Raw genomic sequence first — 24,289 nt, forward strand, 5'->3', positions numbered from 1 at the left:
AGGCAACTCAGGGCCTTAGGATTAGTGTCGGACGAGGGTGCCTAAGACCCCCAGTAAAGTGTACAGCTGCTGTGCAGAATTATCAGGCATGGTTTTTCTTTCACCTGTGGTTTAAACCTAGAGTTGGTTATTTTTTTTCCTGCAAATGGCTAAATATTTTAAGTTTTGTGGGCCATATAGTTTACGTTGCAACTACTCAACTCTCCCACTGAAGCATGAAAGGAGTCACAGACAACATGTAAACAAATGAGCATGTCCGTGCTCCAGTAAAACTTTATTTACAAAGATAGGTGGTGCAGCAGAGGTGGCCAAGGGCCGCTGGTTTGAATCATATGCATTAATTAATAAGATGTAATAATTCTGTATGAAAAGCATATGTGAATAAATCCAAGTATCTTCCCTTAAAAATGACTTAATATTTTGATCTCAGGATGAGAGGAGAATGGGGAGGAAGAGGAGCTTTCAAAACAGCGCACCTGCATCACCCTGGGAAGCTTCCAGCAAGGGGGTCAATTCCAATCAGAGGACATTTAAAATTTAAAAAAAAAAGAGGGCAGTTAATGGCTGTTACTTTGATTTTTTCCTGTATGAGAGTCATAATTCTAAACAAAAATATATTTGTTACATAAAGAGACAGGGGATATTTACATGCTTCACACCATGGTTTTGACAATGGACAGCACCAGTTAAGCCTTTACAGCAAGTGAACTGTTTAGTTTAATGATGTCAAAATGCAGGGGAGCAGATGGCAATAAAACATTATTAGAAGAGATGAAACATACGCAACTGGTAGCAGTTTACTTATTCATATCAAAATTTAAAAATGGAACCAATAAATCTATCCATCTTAGCTAAGCAAATCTACTTATCTCGATTTATTACTGCAGCGTAAAGCCTACAATGAAATTTGGGATGGTTGTAGAAACAGTAATTTCCTTTCTCACCCCTATCTCCTTTAGACCTCAAATAAAATATAGAATTTATATCCACTTATAACTGAGATGCACATCATTCAGTCTTCGATCTAATCAGATCTCACAAACACATCCAAGTCTTCCTTGAAAAAAACAGACTGCATCAGATCTCTCCAAAGCTCTGTCCATAATGAATAAAAAAGCTTTTTTTTTTTTTTAAATTTCTAAAATGTAGCATACACCAGGAACAGGGTATGGTAAAGGGTCATGTTAACTAGAATCTTAGATAAATTTAAAAACTACAGTTTAGAAGCAATGAAAATGTTACTTGAAACAGATCTCACTAATTGCAAGTTACCTAGTCTATCTGCTCTTTCTAGGCTATCCCTAAGAGAGCTAGTTCTTCCTAAATATATTCACTGATGTGATCTTGTGATACAGAAAACTGCACCATTTAGTCAAAATAACTGGGTTCAAATCACTACAGGATCCTGAGCAAATTTTTTGACACCTCTTTGACTCTGAATTACCTCATTGGGAAAATGATGCCCATTTAAAATTTTAATGATATTACCTTTTTGTATATTCTGAATAAAAGGATACTTTAAAGAACTGAAAAATTATAAAAACATGATTATTACTACTAATCAATGATATCCACTATTTTACTGTTAAAAGAGGATGTCTGCTCCTCTCAAGGCTACCAACTATATTCTTGCGTTCCAAATGGCCCAGTGAGTACTCCCCAAGACAATACAACAGAGCTAAAATTAACTGAATATTCATTTTGAAAGTAGGCTTTTTTCTTTTTCCCTTTTTCACTTGACCAAAAGAAATTTATTGTGTCCCTAAAAGATTTGCAAATGATTCCAAGTGCTTACTTGCACTGTGCTTTTTCAAAACACAATTCATCTTTCAAAAAAGAAATACTGATGTTTGCAAATCTCATTGACAACGATAAGCTCTTGCTTTTACTACATATATTAAAATTGCTTCACAAAAAAATAAGCAATTCACTAATAAGAAGCCTGTATACATATTACAGATATTCCCCGCTTTCAGGAAGTTTGTTTTGTGCCACTTTGCTTTTATGAAAGACTTCATTAGTGCTCATTTTCACTAAACCGAAAGAAATCTAAAGAGGATTTTTACTTTTATGAAAAAAGGTAATTGCTTCTTTGCTTTCCATGACTTTGCCTTACAAAAGGTTTCGTAAGAACCTCTGCTTTCAGACAGCAGAAGAAACTTGTACCTGATACACGTGAAGGGAACGATGCCTTAAGTAGAATATAGGGAAATATTTGTTACATATGGAGTAAAGGAGGTTAAGAATATCTCATATTAAATGATAAAATACTGCTCGTGTACTGGGTATATCACCATAATATTCAGTAAATACCTTTACTTTTCTCTGTAGAATGTCTACCTCCGTGGACACATTTAATAAAGTAAAAACAAGAAATCCAATAATTTCTTGCCAACATCAGGGGACAGAATAGACGGAGTTGTGTGTAATTAAACAAAGAATGAAGGTGGCATTATTCTAACATGCTACAAGAACTGCAAAGAAAACAGAAAAAGGAAACATTTCAGCATGGCTAGACACCACTACATGACAAAGAAAGAACACATAACACAGCTTATTTTCAATGGCTCTATGAAATAAAGTCATACTGTTTTCTAAAGAAAAATGGTGATCAGAACATTAGCCAGTACTGTATAGCTCAATGCTTTTTCTGAGCAACAAACTGTGTTATTTATTAAAAACTTACAATGTTAACACATTTAAGAATCATTACAAATGCTCTCAAAATCGACATATTTTTAAAAGTGGGAAGAAATAATCCGTAATTAGTGAAAAAAAAAAGTAAAGTCTATGCATGGACTTAAAGCTTTCTGAACTACACACAAATAACATAAGTATTTAATTTTTGACCAATGGGGCTCTATAGAGTTTTTCTTCTTTTGTCTCAGAAGAAACCCCTTTTCCATCTCATGATATTTATTTCCATGACAACGTGTAGTACAAGTGCTTCCTGCAAAGGCAAGCAATGCAGTGCAGATCATGCCAAAGCAACCAACCTTGTATTTGCAACTATTAAGAAATGAAAAAGAGTCAACATTTAGCACATACTGATTTAGAGGAAATAAATGCACTCACCTGAGGAAATGCGGCAAAAATAGACTAGTTGTGTTAGAAAAGCAAACTTACACATATTTCTCAAGTACAAGATGCAATCCACTCAGATTTTTACTTTATAACTACACACATTACATAAACTTAAAGATACAATCAATTTTTGAGCCATAGTCTGAATTAAAACAAAGTATAGTTTCTTTAAGCCAAATGCAATCCTCTACCAGGGTTCTAACAGAGGATACATGAATACTCCACAACGGACAACACTCCCCAGGGGAGCAGTGGTTAGAACCTGCCTCCCAGGCAGGTTAAAGTGTAAGTACTTTGCATTCTCTTGCTGTTGGAATTCTCTCTGCTCCCACTGTCAATGCCCAGGGTAATACTCATTATCATCACCCCTGAACAGGATTACCTCAACAAACGCATCAGTCGTCTCTAGGACTCCAGTCTTAGTCTCTACACTGAAGTCATGATAACCTTTTAAACACATTAATGCAGTAATGATCTGTCAATAATGCCAATCTGATTGTGTCACGGTCCAACTTACAAATCTTACCATAGCTTCCTTTCTGCATCTATCCACACTCTTTTTTACTTTCAAAGCCTTTTCTGAGCAGACCCCCACTAATCCATCCAACCTTCTTTCCAGCCACTCTACTGTCCTGAACATACTAAACCACTTGCCCTTCCGCCGAGGAGCCAAGTTCTCTGAGAGCTTCCACATATGTTGTTCCCTCTCCAACTTGGCCTCTTCCTGAAAATATTCAAGGGGGCCTTGACTGCATATGATTTTACTTTACGTACAAACATGAACACTTTGTTCTTGCATAAACTATGACTCCACTATAGACAATACACATGCTACCTCAAGACTGTATCACTGGAACTTTATTGGTCTTTTTCTCTGGTTCCCACTGACCCAGGCCTTCTGACCTGGACCTTATAATCAGATTTAATTCTGTATTTTTTTTAAATTGATTTCTGTTACTTACTGGTGCTTTGCATCCCAGTTAATATGTCCACCATGACAAGGCTGGTGAACTATTCCTAATATTTCCTCTGCATTCCACTTCTTGGTTCCTTATATGCTGTAAATTTCCATATTTTTTGAGAAAAAACTTCCTACCAGATGGCTTCAGATCTATTATTAATTTTTTTTAATTACTGGAAAATAATAATATAGTACTAGTTACAGTATTGTTTATGTTCGCAACTTTTAAGCCTTCTGGGAATTTAATCTCCAAGGACAGTGAAAGCCCCTTCTCCTTTATCGGTATGTACGGTTTTTAATGGTGGCCCCTGGCAGACAGCACGCCCACCCTGTTCAGTGACTGCCGTGGGGATTTCAAGTCTGGTAGGAGGGAAAAACAATGTCTGGAGAATTCCTCAAATCGTCTGAGGATGTCCAAAATAAGACAAACAAACCTAGCACTGGCATTTACAGAATGAGGGCCTGTAAACGGTGCCAGCTATTGGTTCAGTGCCGTAAAACAAAGACAGTAAAACTTGGTCCCTGTCCTTAAGGGGTTCTAAAAACACAGGTAAAATACACATATGTAAACAACCAAAATGAACAGGATGAATGTTACAGTAAAGCCATCATCAAAATTTTGTAGGAACATACAGAAAGAATAGGCAACTACTCAGAGGACTCAAGAAAGGGTCACAGAAGAGATGACATCCGGTATTAAGGAGTGGAGAGAAATTTCTCAGGGGTACAAGGGTGGGAAAGCAGTTCAAGTAAAAGAAGCCCCTTGTACAAAGTACAGACATGTGCGCCCGAGGAACGGTATAAACTCACAAACTTGAGCGTGCCAGGACTGGAGGGACCACGAGGAAAGATAATACAAAGTGAGTGAGGCTGGAGAGGAAGCTGGCACATGGCTGTGAAAGGACTGTAAGCCCAGTTAAGAAGCCAAACATTTAACATGTGGGCAGCAGAGGGCCCACAACATCTTCAAGCAGGGAAGTCACATGAGGAGAACTGTTGTATTGGATGGTAACAGTGTAAGTTACTAACACTATCATTAAAAAGAATAAAGGGCTAGACACACCGCCTTTCTTGAGTATCTTCTATGTACCAGGCACTTCAATATATGTTGTATCATTCGAGCTCCACAACCATACTACAGGGAGCTTTTTACACCCTTATTTTAGTAAAGAAACTGAAGTCCCAGCATCCCCCATCCAGGCAACATCTGCAGCCTTCTGAGGTCGCTGCCCCAGAGGGCAGGGGTTTCTATTCTTCAGGGCCTCTCTAGTCAACAAACTGGGTTCCATGAACGGTAGGCCTGATCCAGCAAAGCTCTGCTTATATTCTAACGAACTGGTCATTCTCATTGTGTATATAATTAAAGTTAGAAAACTTATGTGCTTTCAACATGTAATGGCTCTTCATGACTTTAAGACTGAATTTGTGAAAAACACCTGACTATATTTGGTAAGACAGTAATATTTTATATATATATACTTGCATCAAATAAACTAAACTTACCTAATCTGGTAACCTAAACCAAATCTAGGAAAAATATTATATTGCAGATTAGGTCACCTACAGAAACACAGGAACATATTTTTAAATTTATACCGTTAAATTCACAAGGGTTTTAAAAATATCTATCTAACCACTTATTATATACAATTTGAAGATTTCAAGTGTTAAAAAGCCTGTCAGACGTACAAATATAGTGAGTTAAAATATAAGTGTAAAGAAGTACAAATCCTCAATTTCGAAAAATAAGAAGAAGAATCTTGCCTTTTATGTAATTTACTAGCTCCAGTAAACATTTCTAAAGGGGACTACTGCATTGGAATTATGGAAGTTATTACCAAAGACAAGGTGCAAGTAGGAAGTAATATGGCTAGCTTACGTAAAGCTCAAGCATGGATTCTCACTTCTTTTGCATCTTGATACTTTCATGCAGGCTATGAACTTTTTAACATTTTGCATCCTCAAATATTTAGCCCTCCGTCTCTGGCAAGCTGTGTATGTGTGGCAGTGTATGTTAAACTACACTCCTGAGAAAAAGAAGATAATCCAGTCTAAACTATCATGCTGTGACATACACACCTAGTCCCTATTTGTCAACTGGTGTTGCATTACCGTGCTCTTGAAAGACTTCTGGGTAACACGGGCTATATGATACCACAAGTGAAATGATCTCAGATTTAAAGTCAGAACTTCAATGGAGGTAACAGAAACCCATGACAGGTTCAGAATGCACTTGTAGGTCTTAAAATTCCAATTAGCCCTTTCAGTGTAGCCTTTTGTTTTTGATTTTGTGTTTTTTGGTTATCATTTCAAAACTAAATCAGTCATCACCCAATAGACAAAAGTATAACTAAAATACTTATTTAAATAAGTGTCTTTCAAACTGTTTCTTAACTATAAAAAAAGAAAGATTCAAAATACAGGTGTTTGTATGTGTGCATATATAGACACTTATATACATATTCATGTATATATACATACATAAACTAAAACCACATTTTCATAATGTGATACATACCCTGAATATGTTAATATACTTCATATAGTAAAATACTCTCATATTTTCTGCTCTGTTTCACTTTTTATGAAAAGACTGGCTGTGTCCATTAAACTGTTTCACGATCAATTAAGTGGGTCATAGACGGCATTTTGCTGATTCTGCTCCCATCCTTCCCATCCAACTGCAGGAATTATTTTAAAATGATCTCTTTGGTGTTGGTGGGTAGGTGAGGGAGGTAATAAAATCTTTTCTTTTTTCCCTTTTTTTGCCCACACTAGAGCACAGCTGTGAACTATCAAGAGAAAGAAGCTTGAAGTTCTCAGCATGAGAAAAAAAACGCCACCTGTTCAGTGTCTGATCTGAGTCCACACTAGTGCGGCGACTGGCCTTTCTAGCTTTTGCACTCTTTGGTTAGCACTGTCGTTTTCACAGGTGAGTTGTGAAGAACGTTAAGAACCCATCATGAAACAGCTACCACCTTCTAAATCAGAAGAACTTTTTCATTTGCATTAGGAAGCCCCTGAAACTATTTATCAAAGACTAAGTAGATTCTGAGGTTTTTGTTTTGTTTTGTTTTGTTGAAATATGGTGTAATGTTAGGTAGAGTAAAATCATAGAATTTGGGTGGCTGGGGATTTTGTATTCATTTTACAATTTTTACAAAATAGCATAAAATAAGTAACTTTTACAGAACATAAACTCATTGTCAGTCTGTAGAACCTAGAGCAAGACAAACAGCAAGAGTTCTGCAAATATTTTTTGATTTGAGCTTAGCATCATGATGTGTTCAACTAAAACTTCACAACTGCAAAACATTTTCTTTTAATAATAATTAATGCTTTATAATGTTATATACACTGTATAATTTTCCGTACTGTTGTAATTTTTCTCAACTAAATTCAGTTATATCTTCTGTAAAAAGATTAATATTTTACATATTAACCAAGTGAATCATGATTATAGTTTTATATCTATATTATTTGCCTGCTTTGATTATTGTTAACAAACTAAATTAGACCAAGAGAAACAAGGATTCTGTCGCCCTCTCGTGGTAATTTTGCTGTAGTGTATTCTCCAGGAGTTCCACATCTTTTCACTCTAATAGGCAGAGCAGTATTTTGACCAGTTTCGGAATTTCCAAAAGCAGTACATATACTTTCTGCCCTTCACAGCACATATACTTTGTACCCTTCCTTCAGTTTCTACCTCTGAAATTTAATTTTTTCCTTGCTTTTTTAGGAAACATTTTCCTGTTCCCTTTCAATTACCATACCAAAAAAAATTTTATGAAAGTTGCTTTCTGTATTCTAATCACATACAAAATAATTACAGCAACTCTCCATTGTCATAGCTAAGCTTTAAGGAAATGGAAATAATTTAAAATGTGTAGGGCTGAGCCATCAGCATTTTTTTTCAAGAGAATAGATCTTGCTAAGTCAATAGTGCAGAAATCTCTAATGATATTAGTCTAAATATTTTAAGGGTTCAAAAGTAATAAAAGTCTTTTCTTTAAAACAGTCAAGATCATATGCAATGGCTTTTTTTCCTTCTCTCGTAACACAAAACTTGTAGCTTCTTTGCAAAATTAGCAATGGTAATTAGAAACTATACAAAATGACACTATGAAATAAATTTTAACTATATAAATAATCAGTAATTTTCTAAAGATAACTGACTTACAATAAATGTAGTGTTAATATATTTAAACACTACGGAAAATACAAAACAAAGATGGATTCTTAATGAAATTAATTAAAAATCCCCTCTTTCCACTCTTATAACTTAAAAAATTCTTAAATAATATTAAACGGTCTTTTTTTTTAAAGCTATCATATTTTTCAAATCAGCCCCTTGTGCAGTCACTCAATACTCATCCCAAAACTGATAAGGAAGGACTGGAATTACACAGGGGATTAGATGAGGGGGAAAAAAAGTGCCTTCTTTGCAGAGGAACCAGAACTTTCAAAAATAAGGTAACATGGCATGTCTCAGTAACTGAAGATACTTCAGGAAGACCTCAGCACAGATTATAAATTGGGAGCAGCAGGAGATGAGACTGAAAAGGTAGCAGAGGTCAGAGTGGATACGGTCTTAATGGGGGAAACACAGCACAGCATGTGTGGCAGGAGAGTGACATGGGCAAAGAAAGATCATCTGTAACGGGGGACAAATCGATGGGGTGAGGAGGAGATTGGGAGATCAGTTAGAAGCTGTTCTCAGCGACAAGGGCCTGTACCAAAGCAATGGCTCTGACCACACAGAGAAGAAACGTGAGAAGTACTAAGAAGAGGAACCACTAGGTGTTAGTTACTGTGAGAACATGGGGCCGGCGGTGAGGGTCTCAACCTTACTTTCTAGCTGTGGTGCCTGGGTGCCAGGGATGGGTGATGCTATTTTTGGATGTGCTGCATTTACGGAGCCACCTGGGACAGCAGGCAGGTCAACAAGTTTGAGAATGCGGGGTTCAGGAGAGAGAGGCCTGCAGATCATCAGGGGCAGGGTAGTAAAAGGAATCTGGGTGACACATCATCCAGGGAGAGCACAGAGAGTAAGAAGAGATGAAGGCTGAGGGAAGGATCAGCAACATTTAAGGACGGTCTCATCTTCCTGTGAAGAGGTACTTTAGTCCTAGAATCATAACCTTCATTTGTGTTGGGAGAAATATTTAGTTTCTTTTCATTTTGCACATCTGAAAACTGAGTGTGAAGAGGTTAAGTGACTTTATTTAAAGCTGTTTATCTGCAGAAGTGAATAAAAACTCAGATCTCCAAATGAAGCCCAAGCTGTTCCCTCCTACCATGCTAGAAATGCTCTCTTTCTAGTACCTACTGTGTCCTTCCTCCGCTTCTGCCTCGTGAATCTTCAGAGGACAAAAAGTAAAAGTCCTTTTCTTCAGTAACTGTCTAGATAGCAACAAATGTCTCTGTTGTTATTATTTCGTATATATGATCAAAACTAAAATGCTGTAGTTCCAAGGCTACACCTTTCCAACAATATAGTTCGTTAGTAAGACACTAGATTTACAATTCAACCCATGCTTCCTGAATAATCTGGGAAACCAGGCCATGCCCAATTCTGTAGTCACAAATAGCAAACGGCAGTTGCATCAAACACACACCGAGAATGTTTAAGAGACACTTCAGAGAGAAACACAGCTATAACTATTACTCGTAATTTTTAAACTGTAGATAGCTGAGACTAGGTTTCACCAGTGTATTCGATCATATATCCCAAACACATTTTCATAATTACACTTAAGAAAAGCAAAATCAAGCAACTTCTCCGGCATACCTGCTTGGTTTGGCCGCTGCCAGCTTGGTGACTTGATCCCACTGGTGGATCCCAGAGGCTTGAAGGCGGCGGCAGTAGTGAGCCCGGCCACCCCGGCAACCCCGGCCCTGGCGGAGGCTGGGCTCCCCGGCCCCTCTGGCGCTGCAGCCGCTGGCGGAGCCGACTGCTGAGACAGCTCGTGTGTGATGCTGGGGAGAAAAGGAAGGAAACGTTTTTGGCGAAGTGGTAGCAATCTAACTTAGCAATGATTCCTTCTTTTCTCAATCGATTAAATCTTGAAGGAGAACAAATATATTAATTAATTAATTAATGGATATTTTGAAAAAGAAAAACTCTAGTACCATGATTGAGGGGCTGCCTCTCTTTAAAACAGGAAAAAAGAAAAGGAAAGGAATCAGACTGCAGTTGTTCAATACTTTGGAAATTCTCTTTAAAAGGTCTACCAGGAGAAATTAGGCACTGAAAAACTTGTACAGCCAATCCTTTTAAATAATAAGCTAATTTCCTATTCCTTCAGAAGAGTCATCTAGATGAAAACAGTTAATCATTGGAGAAACCCTGATAAGTTCTACCAAATGGCACAGATGTTGCTTTCCTCTTTCCCACGTTCCTCTGGTAATTTATGAACTAAGTTTCCTGACATCTTACCAGTCACTCTTTTCACTCACGTACCCACTCAGTCACTCATTCATTCAATAAATACTCAAGCATCTCCTACATGCCAGACACTGTGCTCCATCCGCATTGGCCAGACAGTGGTAAAAAGAGAGACAACACCCAGTGCTCTGTGTTCCTACGACAGGAAAACGAGGAACAAGTCTGCCATGGTCCTCTCTCAGTCAGGTATTTGCTTAACAGGAGGTCTTATCTGTACTGGTTCCAGATTGATTTAGACGATCATAAGGCTTTTATTATCCCAGACATCTATTATTCTTAACTATATATCATCATTTCAAACAAAGTAATATCAGGTAGTTCAAATTATAAAATATGCTCTTTGGAATGATGCAATACTCTAGCAGTTTCTCTCAAGTGAAGTATAACAATGACAACAACAATAACACATCCTACTAACTTTTCCATAGAAATTGAGGTCTGGTTGCTAAATAATTCCATGCACAGAAACTCAATTCCTTCAATAACTGAAACCAATAGCTGGAGGAATCATTTAATAAAGACATACTACATTAATACTTCAGTAAATACTATATTAATGACTTCAGTAAAATAAATACCCTTAATTATACCATTTACTTTGAGATTATCTCAACAAAATTTTCAGTGCAATCATGCCCACTATAACTATCAAATGACCAAGAACACCTAATTTCCCCAGTGCCTCCTGAATCCCAGATAACACCGAACAAAGCAGGTCTGAGGCCGCCTCTCCTTAGGAAAGGCTGGCTTGCAAGGTTGCCCTTTGCCTGACATGTGGGAACCTGGCTGGTAAACAGTTCCCTAGAGTCATATAAAACTTCCTCTAAAAGATACAGTGGCTCATTGTGCCTAAACAATATGAACAATGCGGTAAACACCTGCTTTCCTCCTGTGAGTCTCCAGTTCTGGTATGAACGAGGCCCAGCATGCCTTCGTAAGGATCCCCAATTAAGTCTGTCTCAGGTACTTGGCTTTTAATGAGCTTCTCTGGCTGACAACGCTTTGCCTGTCTTGTCCTAACTCATTGCTGGAGGAATCTACGTGTCCTATGTGACATCACTGCGACAGGACCTCTAGAAATTTGAACCTCCTTTCTTTAGATTTGGTCCCACGCACCTTTCCCCCTTGCTGATCATGCTTTGTACTTTCATTGCAATAACTCTTAGTCATGAGCATGACTACAGACCGAGTTCTGTGAGTCGTCCAGTGATTCACCAAACCTAGGGGTGCTTTTAGTGCACCTCTGCACGAAAACAGTTTTAAAAAATAGTATGGGAGCTATTTTCATTTTCTGGAAATATTATCCTCTATTATTGTTCTCTCAAATTCAGGTGCAGAAGAGCTATCACCTTCTTTCATCATTTCTAAGCAGAAAGCAGTTTGATGAAAAACTAAAACCTGTTTGATGTTAAAACATACAATGAAAAAATTAAGTACTTTAATAATTTTATCATAAATAAAAAGTGAAAGATTGCTTACTCAATAGCAATGCTGAACACAGTTATCAATAAAGATGGCACAATAAATAATATTAATGGAAGCAGAGTTTAAGGATTATAGTTAGTGCCTTTTAAAAGATTTGTGATGGACAGATTATTTTACTTCTCTAAGCCTCCATTACCTAAACTTTAAATGGGGATACTACTTTGCTCATAAGAGTTCCATGAGACTTAAGTAAGAGTTCTCCTTAGATACAAAGGGTGTGCAGTAAATTATAAAGAACCTATAAAAATTTAAGTTATAAGCAAGGAAGTTCTTCCAATTACATTTATATTCAGGATTGACTGGCAGAGTTAAATAATCTCTGGAGAAATACAGCTCTATTAACTTAAAATATATAATGGAGTAATGGGAGAATATTGAGCTTTACTTAGGCAATCATATATCAGAATATATTACGCCTAGGACTCTAAAAATGAAAAACATTGTTTTCCTGAATATTTAACCATTTGCTATTATTTAAAGAAAATATATTAAACTATGTATAGTGTACTAAAAATGAAAGAATTAATAAAACTACTAGCTATACAATTTTATATCTGGGAATAAATGTTATCAATAATCAATAATTGCAAAATATTTCAAACTGATGACTAATTTATTAACATACCATGATTACTTATTTCTGAAATCATGACTAATATATATTTTCCCTAAATTTAAATTGTTTGAGGTATACCTAAATTCTGAACAAAATTAAAATGCTTTCTAAAAGATGCTAATGAGGAAACCAGAGCAAATCCATAAATACCCTTGGTTAACATCACAGAAGCTAAGAATCAAATATGGTCATTTTCAATAATGTGCCAAATAAGCACTAAAATGAAATGTTAAATTAATAAGTCTTCTATCTCAAGATTACCGAAGTTTCTGTTTCATATTTCAAAAACTGAAAATGGAGAAACATATACTGATAGAGCAAAGGTTTCTTTTCAAAACTGAACTAATGGGGAAAAAATAAGGAAAAACAAGTTAAATTTCAGTGTAAGCAACCTGAGTTATCCTGAGTTTACATTCTTTTCCCACATTTGTTTAACTACTACAGCAAATATATTTCAGTTGCAGTTGGGAACAATTGGAAATTTCAAGTCTATTTTCAAAGGAAAAATCCTGCTCAAAGAATAATCTTGAAGTAAATTTATTCCAATTTCATGTTTACATTTTTTAAAAGGCAGCTGTACACTACAGATTTAATTACGTCAATATTTAAACAGTTTTTTAGCCAAAGTTTCACAAAAATTGATACACTAATACACAGATTCTTAAGTGGCAGGAGAGGAATATTTCTGGAAGGTCAGAACCATAAGCAACTTATAGTTTTAATAGAATTCTTCTGTCAAAACTCTATAAAAGGACCTAGAAAAACAGAACAGTCATGAGACGCCTTCCTTCCAGAATTCTGTTTACAAGAAAATTTTCTGTATTTTCCTAAGCAAAATTCTTTAACTTAGACTTTCCGTATCAAAACTCGACATGCTAAATATACTACAATGGAGAGAAGCAAGTCTGGTATTATACTACACTTCATCATAATTTTAAAGATTACTGTCATACAAAAGCAAAAATCAGAGATAAAATACCTCTGACATTAGCCCAACTGCTCTTTTTGGTACTCTTCCCACTGAGGCAGCAAGGTCTCCTCAGGAAACCGTGTCCCTGCTGTGCAAGATGACAACTAGCTTACCTTGCCGAGAACCATTTTCCTTTTCCAAATATCAAAATATATTTAGTTTGTGCCCACTGCTGTTAATAAAAGGTAACGAAAATGACTACTAACACTTGCTCTAGAAATGGGTCCATAGATAAATATTCAGTCAGTCTATAACTGCAGGCCTACTTTTTTTTTTTTTAAACAAAAAGTTCATTTCAACAATAAGACGCCTGAGTTGAAGCAAAAACTATCTAGGATCCATTTCTTTTAGAGTAGCTCACCCTGCTGCAAGACACACTGCCTTACATGTAACAACTACAGGTCAAAAAGTTACACAATTATCCTCGGTTTTACAATGGTAAATGAAAAACATTAAAATTCTCCAATCAAACAAGGTATGCAAGGATTTTATGTTGTTCTTTTTCTGTTAAACGGTGAGGACAAGATAACTCACTGGAATATAAAGTTATCAGCTGAAAAAGCATGGAGAAGGGAGCAGTAAAGTGGAGAAAGGGGTATTTTCTCATAACCAGTATTTTCCCCCATCCTATCTTATTGAATGTCAATCAAAACACACCGTAGGCCATTTTGCTAAAAAGAAATGCAATAGACGCTCTTCTGGAGAGAGAATTTAGAGCATTCCATTCGGTTCTCAAAGGGTCTTTTTATTCCAAGTGTGATCAGTAACCTGCCTTTGTACAGACTCAGCTCCGACAATGTACTATTCCTGCTCATTTAACAATCACAATGCCACAAATATGATTTCAGGTTTTATTTTCTTAGAGGGAAATGTACAATGATCTCTCTTCCCCCTGTTTAAACACCTCCCTTAAAAGTTATCATATAATTTTATTGCACTCTGTTTTACAGTGCTTTGCACATACTGCATTTTACAAATTGAAGGTTTGTAGCAATCTTGCATCAAGCAAGTCTATAGGCACCATTTTTCCAAAAGCATCTGCTGCTTGCTTACTCTGTGTCTCTGTGTTACATTCTGGTAATCCTCAAAATAGTCCAGACTTTTTCATTATTAATATACTTGTTACTGTGATCTGGGATCAGTGATCTTTGATGTCACTATTGCAAAAAGATTATGATTCTTGGAAGGCTCAGATCATGGTTAGCATTTTTAAGCAATAAAATATTTTAAATTAAGGTATGTGCATCAGTTTTTTAGACATATGCTACTGTACATGTAACAGAAGACAGTATAGTGTAAACATAATTTTATGCACTGAGACACCAAAAAATTTGTGACTTGCTTTATTGCGATCTTTATTACCATGGTCTGGAATCAAACCCCTAATCTCTCTGCGGCATGCCTGTAATTAAGCATATTGAGAACATCTGTAACAGTGGGTAGGACAAACATTCGATCAACAGACAGCCTATGTCATATCTGGCTTTTACTGATTATAGTCACAGTTCTGTACTCTGCCATTAATTTTATGTTCTGTTGTAAATAATTTTGTAGTTATTTCACTAAGGTTACACTTTTAGTAAGCACTTGAGATATTTTCATTTTTACATTATACCTAATAATTCTGGTGTAATTGTTCAGTTTAGGAGAAAAATCGGTTTTTGTGTTCTAGTATTTCCCAGATATGGTGAAAATTAAGTTGTTTGCCCAAGTAAAACCTTCATATTTCAGAACTATAAGGTAGTAGCCAATCAAAACCAATTATTTCATTATTCTTGTTCATCTTTTTCAAAAAGTATAAAGGCATGTTTTATTAAACATTTAAGCATTCTCATATGGCTCCATCCATGCGATTTAAAAACAGGGTTCCATTGGAACTCAAATACTTGCACAATTACGCATAATTTCAAACCAAACATCAAGTGTGCTAATAAAAGATGTCACAAAGGATTAAAAGGCACGTTAATAATCATACAAAATAGCATGCTTGTACGTTATCATTGCATTGGAATTACAGTTAATTTAAACTGGACACAAATCAGCTCTAGAATTTTCTTATCTCAGCTGTTAATACGGTGGTGTCAGTGTTAGACCTTTCATAGCAAACCACCCCTGTGATGTCCGCTCCCCCAGTACCTGGTCTTCTTAACATGGACAGAACCAGCTGATTTCCTCGAGGGCTGGAGATACGAAAAAGCTAAAGGCTTGGAAACAGGACTGATGCAAAGTGCATCCAGGAGTGAGTGATATTTTTCAGGACTGGAGAGCCTGGTGAGCATTTAGAAAGAGTTTTAGGTTGAAAAATCACACTACCAATAGCAGGAATTATGTAATTTTTATAGCTTGTGATTTGAAACATCTTGAAAGATATAGAGAGGGACAGAGACAGAGAACAAAGCAGTAGAAAGGATGAAGAGAAGAGTCCGTTATACTATTTTACTCTTTAATACAGAATTGAGGGTGGATATAGCACAGTGGTAGAGTGCATGCTTAGCATGCAGGCGGTCCTAGGTTCAATCCCCAGTACCTCCATCAAAAAAAAAAACAACAAACCAGAGATTTAAACATATATTAAAAAACACATATATAATTGATTAAATTTTCACCAAAATTGATCAGGGCAATCTTTTGGAAAGCATTTAAAGCTATAAAGACTACTAGAAATTATGTAAAAACAAAACCCATAACAATAAAAAGGCTGTATTCTTTTTATGGGAGGAAGGAGTGTTAGATCACCCACTCTAGATCACCCTCAAACACAACCAGTTTGTGGGAGCTGATAAAACCAACAGAAACTTAAAATACCTATTTATGCTTGATTCTGTTCCAGATATAAAAATTAAAAATGATAGAAACCCAGAAGCCGATAGGCACACAACATGCAATAATCCATGCAATGAGAAGTATCACAGATAAACGGTAGCAATGGAAAGAGATAAAAGAACGATTTAGAGAAAAATCAGTAATAAATATCGTAGGATATATTCACAGCCTAGATGACATATCCCTGTACAATTAAGATCTTGTAATAGAGCTGTGACCCTTTGAAATGGGCACGTTTTCTTGGAGGTGAGCTGTAAGACAGTGGAAAGCACTGGATTCACGGCAGACGCACGTTGTACACGTAGTTCTACCTGGTTTTCGCAGCGAGAACAGCAGACACAGTGGCGGCCGCGCTGCTCAGAACGGCAGCACTGTATCTGGCAGGAGAAGGCAAGGCAGACAAGTTTCGAAAACCTTCCAAAGAACTTGACGCCACCTTTCTTGTGGAGCTGCTTAAATTGATCAGTAGAGAAAAACAGGAGAGGAACAAAAAGGAAAGTGAGAAGAGGTAGCACAATACAGGTAAGAAAGCAACCTTCCTACATGTCACACGTGTAAAAGGAGTTCTGGTCCTTTATTTCCTGTCACTGTGATTTCTCTCGGAAATTAAAATCTGATGTGTAATCTTCCATAAAACTGATTTTATGAACACAGAAACATTTCTTAATGTATTTAAGTTCTCTGTCTCTAGTCCTACTTGAATCAGTATCATGTAACAACATTCATTTGAAGATTGATTCGTCAACAGCTAAGTAGAAAATAAATCCAAACATGAAGTGTGAATTCCCATAAGCAGAGAAAAAAGGAAGGTTATGTCAATTTTTCCAAAAAGTCTCTACATAAGGAGTTTTACTGTAGAGATGATATACTCCCAGGACCTGACATTTTAATGAGACTCGTGTTTTCAGGAGAAGCAGATACAACCAGCTGCCTATTCAGAAGCAGCAATACATATTAATACGGACAAGAAATAACTTTAAAATATTGAGAGTAAAGCTATTTGGGGGGGCAGGCGTCTGTGTAAAATATTAACAGCAGTTACAGTGAATATGACTTCAACATCACCTTCTCTGCTCATGTTCTGTATTTCTGTTTTCAGTTAGCTCTGTAAAGATTCAAAAATGCTGGTACTAAATTTTACCTTCAGAATTCTTATTATTTAAAATAATAATTCTTTTCCTTTAGTCTTTTAGAAAAGGTCAAACATCTGGACAGGAATTAACATTTCATCATTAGGACTACATGACTTTTCAAATTTGGTTATGAAATTGGAATTGAGCATTTCTTTTTTATTAAGTAAAAGGGAGGTCTAAAATGCACAAGGTGAAACCAGTGTCTCTTTTCTTCATTTATAAGCACAAGTTCTTAGTGAATATCCTCACTAAACTCTGATCACTTTCTCCAAAATCTGTTGACAAAAGCCACCTCTAGCACAAAGTAATTATGCATCAAATTCAACCCCAGCTAACGAGAGCTCAGATGTCTAAAACTGTGAGGGTTGACACACTTCTCTTCTCCCTTTTAGAAGAATTTGATAATCCATGATTCCTAGTTCCACTGGCTACAGTTTTACAAATCATTAGAAGACATTAAAAAAAAAAACCAGTGGCAAGCCATTAAATATATATATATATACACACACAGAATTGTTAAACTTTTAAGTATAACTTTTTGCTAAGTCTAATGATGTATAATCCTCCATAACACTGATTTTATGAACATACAAACATTTTTTAATGTATTTAAGTTCACTGTCTCTAGTCCTGCTTGAATCAGTATCATGTAACAACATTCATTTGAAGATTGATTTGTCAACAACTAAGTAGAAAATAAATCCAAACATGAAGTGTGAATTCCCATAAGCAGAGAAAAAAAGGAAGGTTATGTCGCCTGCTGTGAACGGCTAGAAAAGAAAGAATGAGGCTGACAAAGAGAAAAGAAAGATGCTATCAGTGGCAGAGCAGGGGAATGAGTGTCATGCAAAGCAGAAGAATAAAGTTATCAAGTGATTCAACTTTGAGTTTCTCAATTACTCTCCACCTCTGAGGTAACAGCTACTACTTGAGGGGAGTAATGATGCATAATAATGAGACATATCAGTCTATAAGCAGGTCAGCTAAAAAAAAAAATCAGCTAAATTATCCTTCTGCCAGAAGAAAAGGAAAGTGTGATGAATTTCTTTCATCACATTGTATCACAATAATATAAAAGGACTGGGTGTCAGCAGGGTCTAGTAAAATCTTACAAGAATTAACCTGAGTACCTTTAGACTATGTCTGGGCACCTGGAACATACAATCTCTATTGCTCCTGTTTTAGAGGTAAATGCTCTAATTCAGTAAGGTAGACTTCTAACAAGCTCAGGAAAGTTGACTTTCCAAATCACAGGGAATATATAAAAGGAACAGATTTCCTGACTCTAAATGAGAACTTAGAATCTAAACAAAAAGTAAAAAATATAAAAGCAGTAGAAAGCAGTGTTCCAAGGCTGAGTGCCAAGCTTTCTTGTCTATATATTAGCGATGTCAGTTCTGTAATCTATGATCACTCTTTCCTTTTTAGTCAAACAGTTTTAGTATTTAGTTTCACTGCCAGCATTAAAATTTAGACATACCAAGAGGAAGAAAACTCTACCTAGAATATGTGGTTACTTTAGAAAGTGTAGCTACGTGGCTACCAATATGTGAAACCTGAGGAGTTGCAGGTGGGTGAGGTCCACTCTTAGGTAGGTCTTCCAGAGAACTGTCAAACCTGAGTTTTCAGAAGTAAAATAAACAAGGCAAAGGAAATATTAATGAAAAGCACAGACATTTATCATTTATACTACCTTAAAAGTACACTGGTTCCATTTTGGAATACTGTTAGGTTTCTTTTTTTTTTTTTAAGTTTCATATCTACATAAAGTTAAAACCAACACCATCACCAAACATAGGCTGTTTTACCCCCCAATTTTTTCAACATAGTGACCTTCATGTGATAACGGATATGCTCACAGAGGAAGAAGGGTGGATGGGAATTTCCTATGTATTTTGCATGCTTCAGGAAAACTCAAGCTCAAAGAAATCAAGTCGCCCAATATCATATACCTAAAGGGTCAGGTGGAATTTGAACCAAGTCTGTCTGTACGAGTTCCATTACATAATGCTTTCTAACATCTTGTGGGGCTGAGCAGTGCACCACATGAAAGCAACTAGGAATCTCCTTTCAAGTCAGAATGGTGTGTTTGCACATCTGAGATTATATGGATGTTGTTTATCTTGATGTAACACAAAGTATTTCACCCAGTCACACAACAAATGTTTGCATGCAACTGTGTTGTTTGAATATTTTTCATTTTTTCCTTCTGATGTCTTTACCATATTTAATTTTGAATGCCAGGATTTTACTTTAGAAGAAGTATTACCAGATAAAGAAAGGATGAAAAATTCAGGGTGAGGTTTGAAAGAAGAAAGCACCAAGTATAACACTTTGGGAAGAAAAAAATAAATAAGGAAAGTATAAAATTACCCATTTTTTAAAAAGCCTGTAGATAAAGATAGAATGGGTCAGTCATTATACTGATTTTCAAGTGGAAAAATTAACACTAAGATAAAGAAACAGAAAAGAAGAGGTTATATTCCCACTTTTTCTTTAACACTGGCCATACCTCTACCAGAGTGTTAAGAAAAATGTCATAATAGAACCAAAACATCCTTTAAGAAGTAGAGCAGAAAAAGTTAAAAGAATAAGAAACATTAAGTCATATAACAGGGCTCAGCAAACCATGGCTCTCAGGTCAAGTTCAACCTGTCTCCCATCTTTTTATGGCCTGGAAACTAAGAATGGCTTTTATACTTGTAAATTGTTTTCAAAAAATGAAAAGAAGATTTCATGACACATATAAACTATATGAAATTCAAATTGCAGCATCCATAAATAAAGGTTTACTGAACATAGCCAGGTTCCACTTACATATGCCTGTGGCCACTTTCACCAAACAAAGAACTGAGTAGTTGCAACAGACCATATGACTCACAAAATCTAGTTACTATCTGGCTTTTTACAATAAAGGTTGGCTGACCCCTGTTCCAGAGAATAAGATCTCCAAGCAGCTACTAGAGTGAAACTTTGAAAACACAAATCTGAACCTGTCTGTTGTTTAGATGCTTTCAGCACTGCTCTAAGGACAGCTGTGATTGTGGGCTACCTATTGCTAGCCTCAACTGACGGAGCCTTCTGTCTGGCTTGCTATAGTCCCAACTGGTCTTCCATCTCTTCTTAAAAGGCCAAGCTTCTTCCCACCTCAAGGCTTCTGTGTAGTCTCTTCGCTCTCACTTTCTATACCCACCGCTCTGCCACACCTTCACTACACTAATTCTTGAGTATCCTTCTGGCCTTAGTTTAAACGTCACCTCCTCAGGGAGTCCTCCCTGGTTTCCCAAATCCCCTAAAGGTTGCCCATGTCATATGCTTTCGTAACACCCTGTACTTCTTCTTCACAGAATTTGTTCTTACTATAATTATACAGTTTGTGTAGTTATTTGTTTAAATCTGGACTCCTTTGCCAAATCAGAAGCTCCCTGAGGTTAGGGACTGCTATGTTTACCGGTATAAATGAAGTGTAACAAAGTGCTTAACATACAGTAAACAAAAAATAAGTATTTGATGGATAAATGCATGAAAGAAATGTACTGTTCTCAAATACAGAACTCACTCACAATATAGATACATTTCTCAGAATGTATTTCTACTTTCTAAAGACTGTTTCCCAAGTCAAGTGAGACTGGTATTACTGTTTTAAGAACTGACACGTGATCAACCTCAAAGAAATGACTAAAACTCCAAAAATATCTTTTAAAATATCCTTTAAAATATAAATGATCAATGTCCTAGAAAAAATAAAATACAGTTATAAAGAATTATTAATGCCTATATCTTAATGTATGAGGACAGGTAAGATACAAGAGTTAGAGAGGTTGAGATTTCCAACACCTCCATGAACTAGGCTGATTAGAAAAATGAATGCCGCTTGACAATACATTCATATAACTCATGAAATACCTTTTAAAGCCAGATTTCCAAGTTTCCAAACAATGTACTTGGGAGGCTTCCCATGTATTACACACACTGATTACTTATTTCTTTGCTTGGCCAAACTCTAAAAATACCAGGCTTGAAAAAAATCTTAAACTATCTCATTGAATATGGAACAGACATCAGTATCTATTCTCATCCTGTCATTCCCTAATATTTATTCCTTTCAGGGTTGGAGGAAGCTCCGATTAACAGCACCTCAGAAGCAGCCAGACTTTCTGCTTTGTCTGTTACTTAAGTGAGTTTTTTTTTTTTTCTCACCAGTGAGAGGTATGAAGACTTCCTCCTTCCCAGATATGTCTGGAGAGCTGGCCTTTCATCTTTTTGGCCTGTTTTTCTCAGGAAAAATGAACAAACAGCTATCTGTGCATTATCTCTCCGGGTAACTGTGCCTTTCTTTGCATAATCTCTGCACTGGGGACGTGTGTTAGCAATCTGCCCATCTTACTACTGTACCAGCCTGACCATCCCACTGGACTGGTAAGAGGAACTCTCCTTCTAAATCCCAGTCCTGACAACTGTCAAACAGCAACATCCTTACCATGTGTACTCCAGCTCCTCCCTTTTTCTCAGGAGCCTCGATTAGTCCCCCTCTATTTCTCCTGCATTTTCCATTTCTCCTTCTCCACTGCAGGCTTCGCATCCCCATTCAAAAATGCTACTGTTTCTCTTAAAACGACGACAACAACAACAAAGTGCCTTCGCCTTCTGTTTTCCCACTCACCTTAATAGCTAAACTCTGGGAAATAACACTTTACTCCCGAAGTCTCCACTTTCTCATCTGCCTGCTCCTCTTCCACCGCCGCGAGTGGGGCTCATTCCCCAACCTCTACAAAACCATCTTCCTGCCGAGGTCACAAATGACCTCTCTGTGGCTAAATCTGATTGACAATTTGCATTCCTCATTTTCTTTTTATGGTGGTAAAAAACACAACATAAAATTTACCATTGTAACCATTTTTAAGTGGCCAGTTCAGTAGTGTGACACAGTCACTGCTGTGAAACAGATCTCCAGAACTCTCTCATCTTACAAATCCGAAACGCTACACCCAGTAAATAACAACTCCCCTCTCCTTCCTCCCCCAGCCCCTGGTAACCACCATTCTACTTTCTATGAATTTGACCACTGTAGATACCTCACTTAGGTGGAATCACATGTTCTGTCTTTTGAGCGCACTGCTAATTTTAGTCTCGGCATAGGACTCAACTGACAACTCCTTTTCTTCCGTCTTCGGTGCCCTGACCCTATACACCTGCCTGTGTTTCGTACTATTTCACTGGCCATTCCTGGCTGCAGGATGTTAAAGCACACCATTAGTAATAAAATTACAAATGTTAATTTGGCTCATCCATATTTTGGTGGAATGACATGCAAACTACACAAGAATAAACTCTTCACAAAGGCTAACCTTGAAAAGGAATGCATAAAATTATTTTGCAGTATGAAAACTTTGTCTCCAGCTACAAATTTCAATGTCTCCTCACTCTCTAAATAAATATCACAAAATAATCAAACAGAATGACTTATTGTAACACCACATGGCAAGTTTTTAGTAAAAGAAGAGATTCAGAAACCTTAAAATATGTATTTTATAACAGGTAAAGGAGGAAAATGACAATAAACTGTCCTTGGTATTTTCAACCTTCCACAAAGCAAACACTCACAAACAATCGTAAGCAGAGAGTGGAATATACCCGGACCACAGCTGCATTGTGCACTTCTGAGGTTCACAGGCACAGCAAAGCCATTTACTTCAGTCAAGGAAACTGCTTGCTGTCAGGAAAAATGGGTATCTTCTGCTGGCTTCCTGACAATAAATTTGGTGAGTGTGTTCACTTGTAACTGTGATCCCCCTTCTGGAAAATTAAATCAACTAAACCTCAGCTGGAAATGTCTGACAGTCTTAATCACAAGTTAAGTTTATTAATTAATTTCAACAGCCTTTGCTCCTGTAGCAATCTAAAAGCATTATTTAAGTCAGCTAATTCTCTATTTATTATAAATGGCATCTTGAAGAGAATTTAAAAATCAGCAAGTAGGGGCATCCTTGATTTGCATGTGGAAGGGCAGAGGGGACTGACTGTCAGAGGAGAAAAGAAGATGATGAAATATATTATAATACCACCCAAAATGAGGTTTATTTTTCGTGAGAGCGAGGAAAAAGGACTGACTCAAAGAAATTATTTTTCTTGGAGCGTTCCGATTTACTGAAGCAAGGGAAAGAGGGAAACATAAAAGCAGGCCTCTGAAGGAACTGGAATTTGTTTGCACTGAGGGAAGAATTTGCTCTTTGTCATTATATCCCATTTTCTTCAGCACCTTTCAAACTCTGCCTTAACTTGATGCCCTTCTCTGCTCTTCTTGCCTTTCCCTAATGGATTTTGCCATTATTAAATGTCCGGTATTATTATTATGTGAACTCTCTAGTTATCTATACTATTCCTTGCTCTCTGTAGAGAAAATGTAATATGAGGTCCAAAGAAAAGATAGGTAAAGAATGAGCATATTTTTATGCTGTGTCTATAAAAAATACCAATATAATATAAAGATTTTAACTTAAAAATCATTTGTAACAATCCCCTGATAAAAGTCTGACTCCCTCAGTCACAGCAGGGTACTTACCACTAACCTTAGCTGCTCTCATTTTGCATCATCAGTTTCATCACTGGATCATTCCTCTCAATGATTTCAACAATTTCTACTAGTTAGGGAGAGTTTCTTATACAGGGGGAAAAAAATCTGCCATTTTGTAAATATTAATGTAATCCTAATATAAAAAGAATTAATGACAGTGATTTTTTTTAAATTCAGATTAAAAGGATGTATTAA

General features: G+C 36.5%; 1 protein-coding gene across 3 annotated transcripts in view; it reads right to left on the reverse strand.

Moving 5' to 3' along the window:
• PDLIM5 (PDZ and LIM domain 5) overlaps window positions 1–24,289 on the reverse strand; it is a 183,618-nt gene that overhangs the window by 34,632 nt on the left and 124,697 nt on the right. For all 3 annotated transcript variants that reach the window (XM_006208955.4, XM_006208951.4, XM_072940363.1), the window contains exon 8: window positions 9,837–10,024. In XM_006208955.4, the coding sequence (XP_006209017.1) occupies window positions 9,837–10,024 (188 nt within the window). The remainder of the gene's footprint in view (window positions 1–9,836; window positions 10,025–24,289) is intronic.

This window comes from Vicugna pacos, chromosome 2 (genome assembly GCF_048564905.1).
Source record: "Vicugna pacos chromosome 2, VicPac4, whole genome shotgun sequence".
Classification (NCBI taxonomy): Eukaryota; Metazoa; Chordata; class Mammalia; order Artiodactyla; family Camelidae; genus Vicugna; species Vicugna pacos.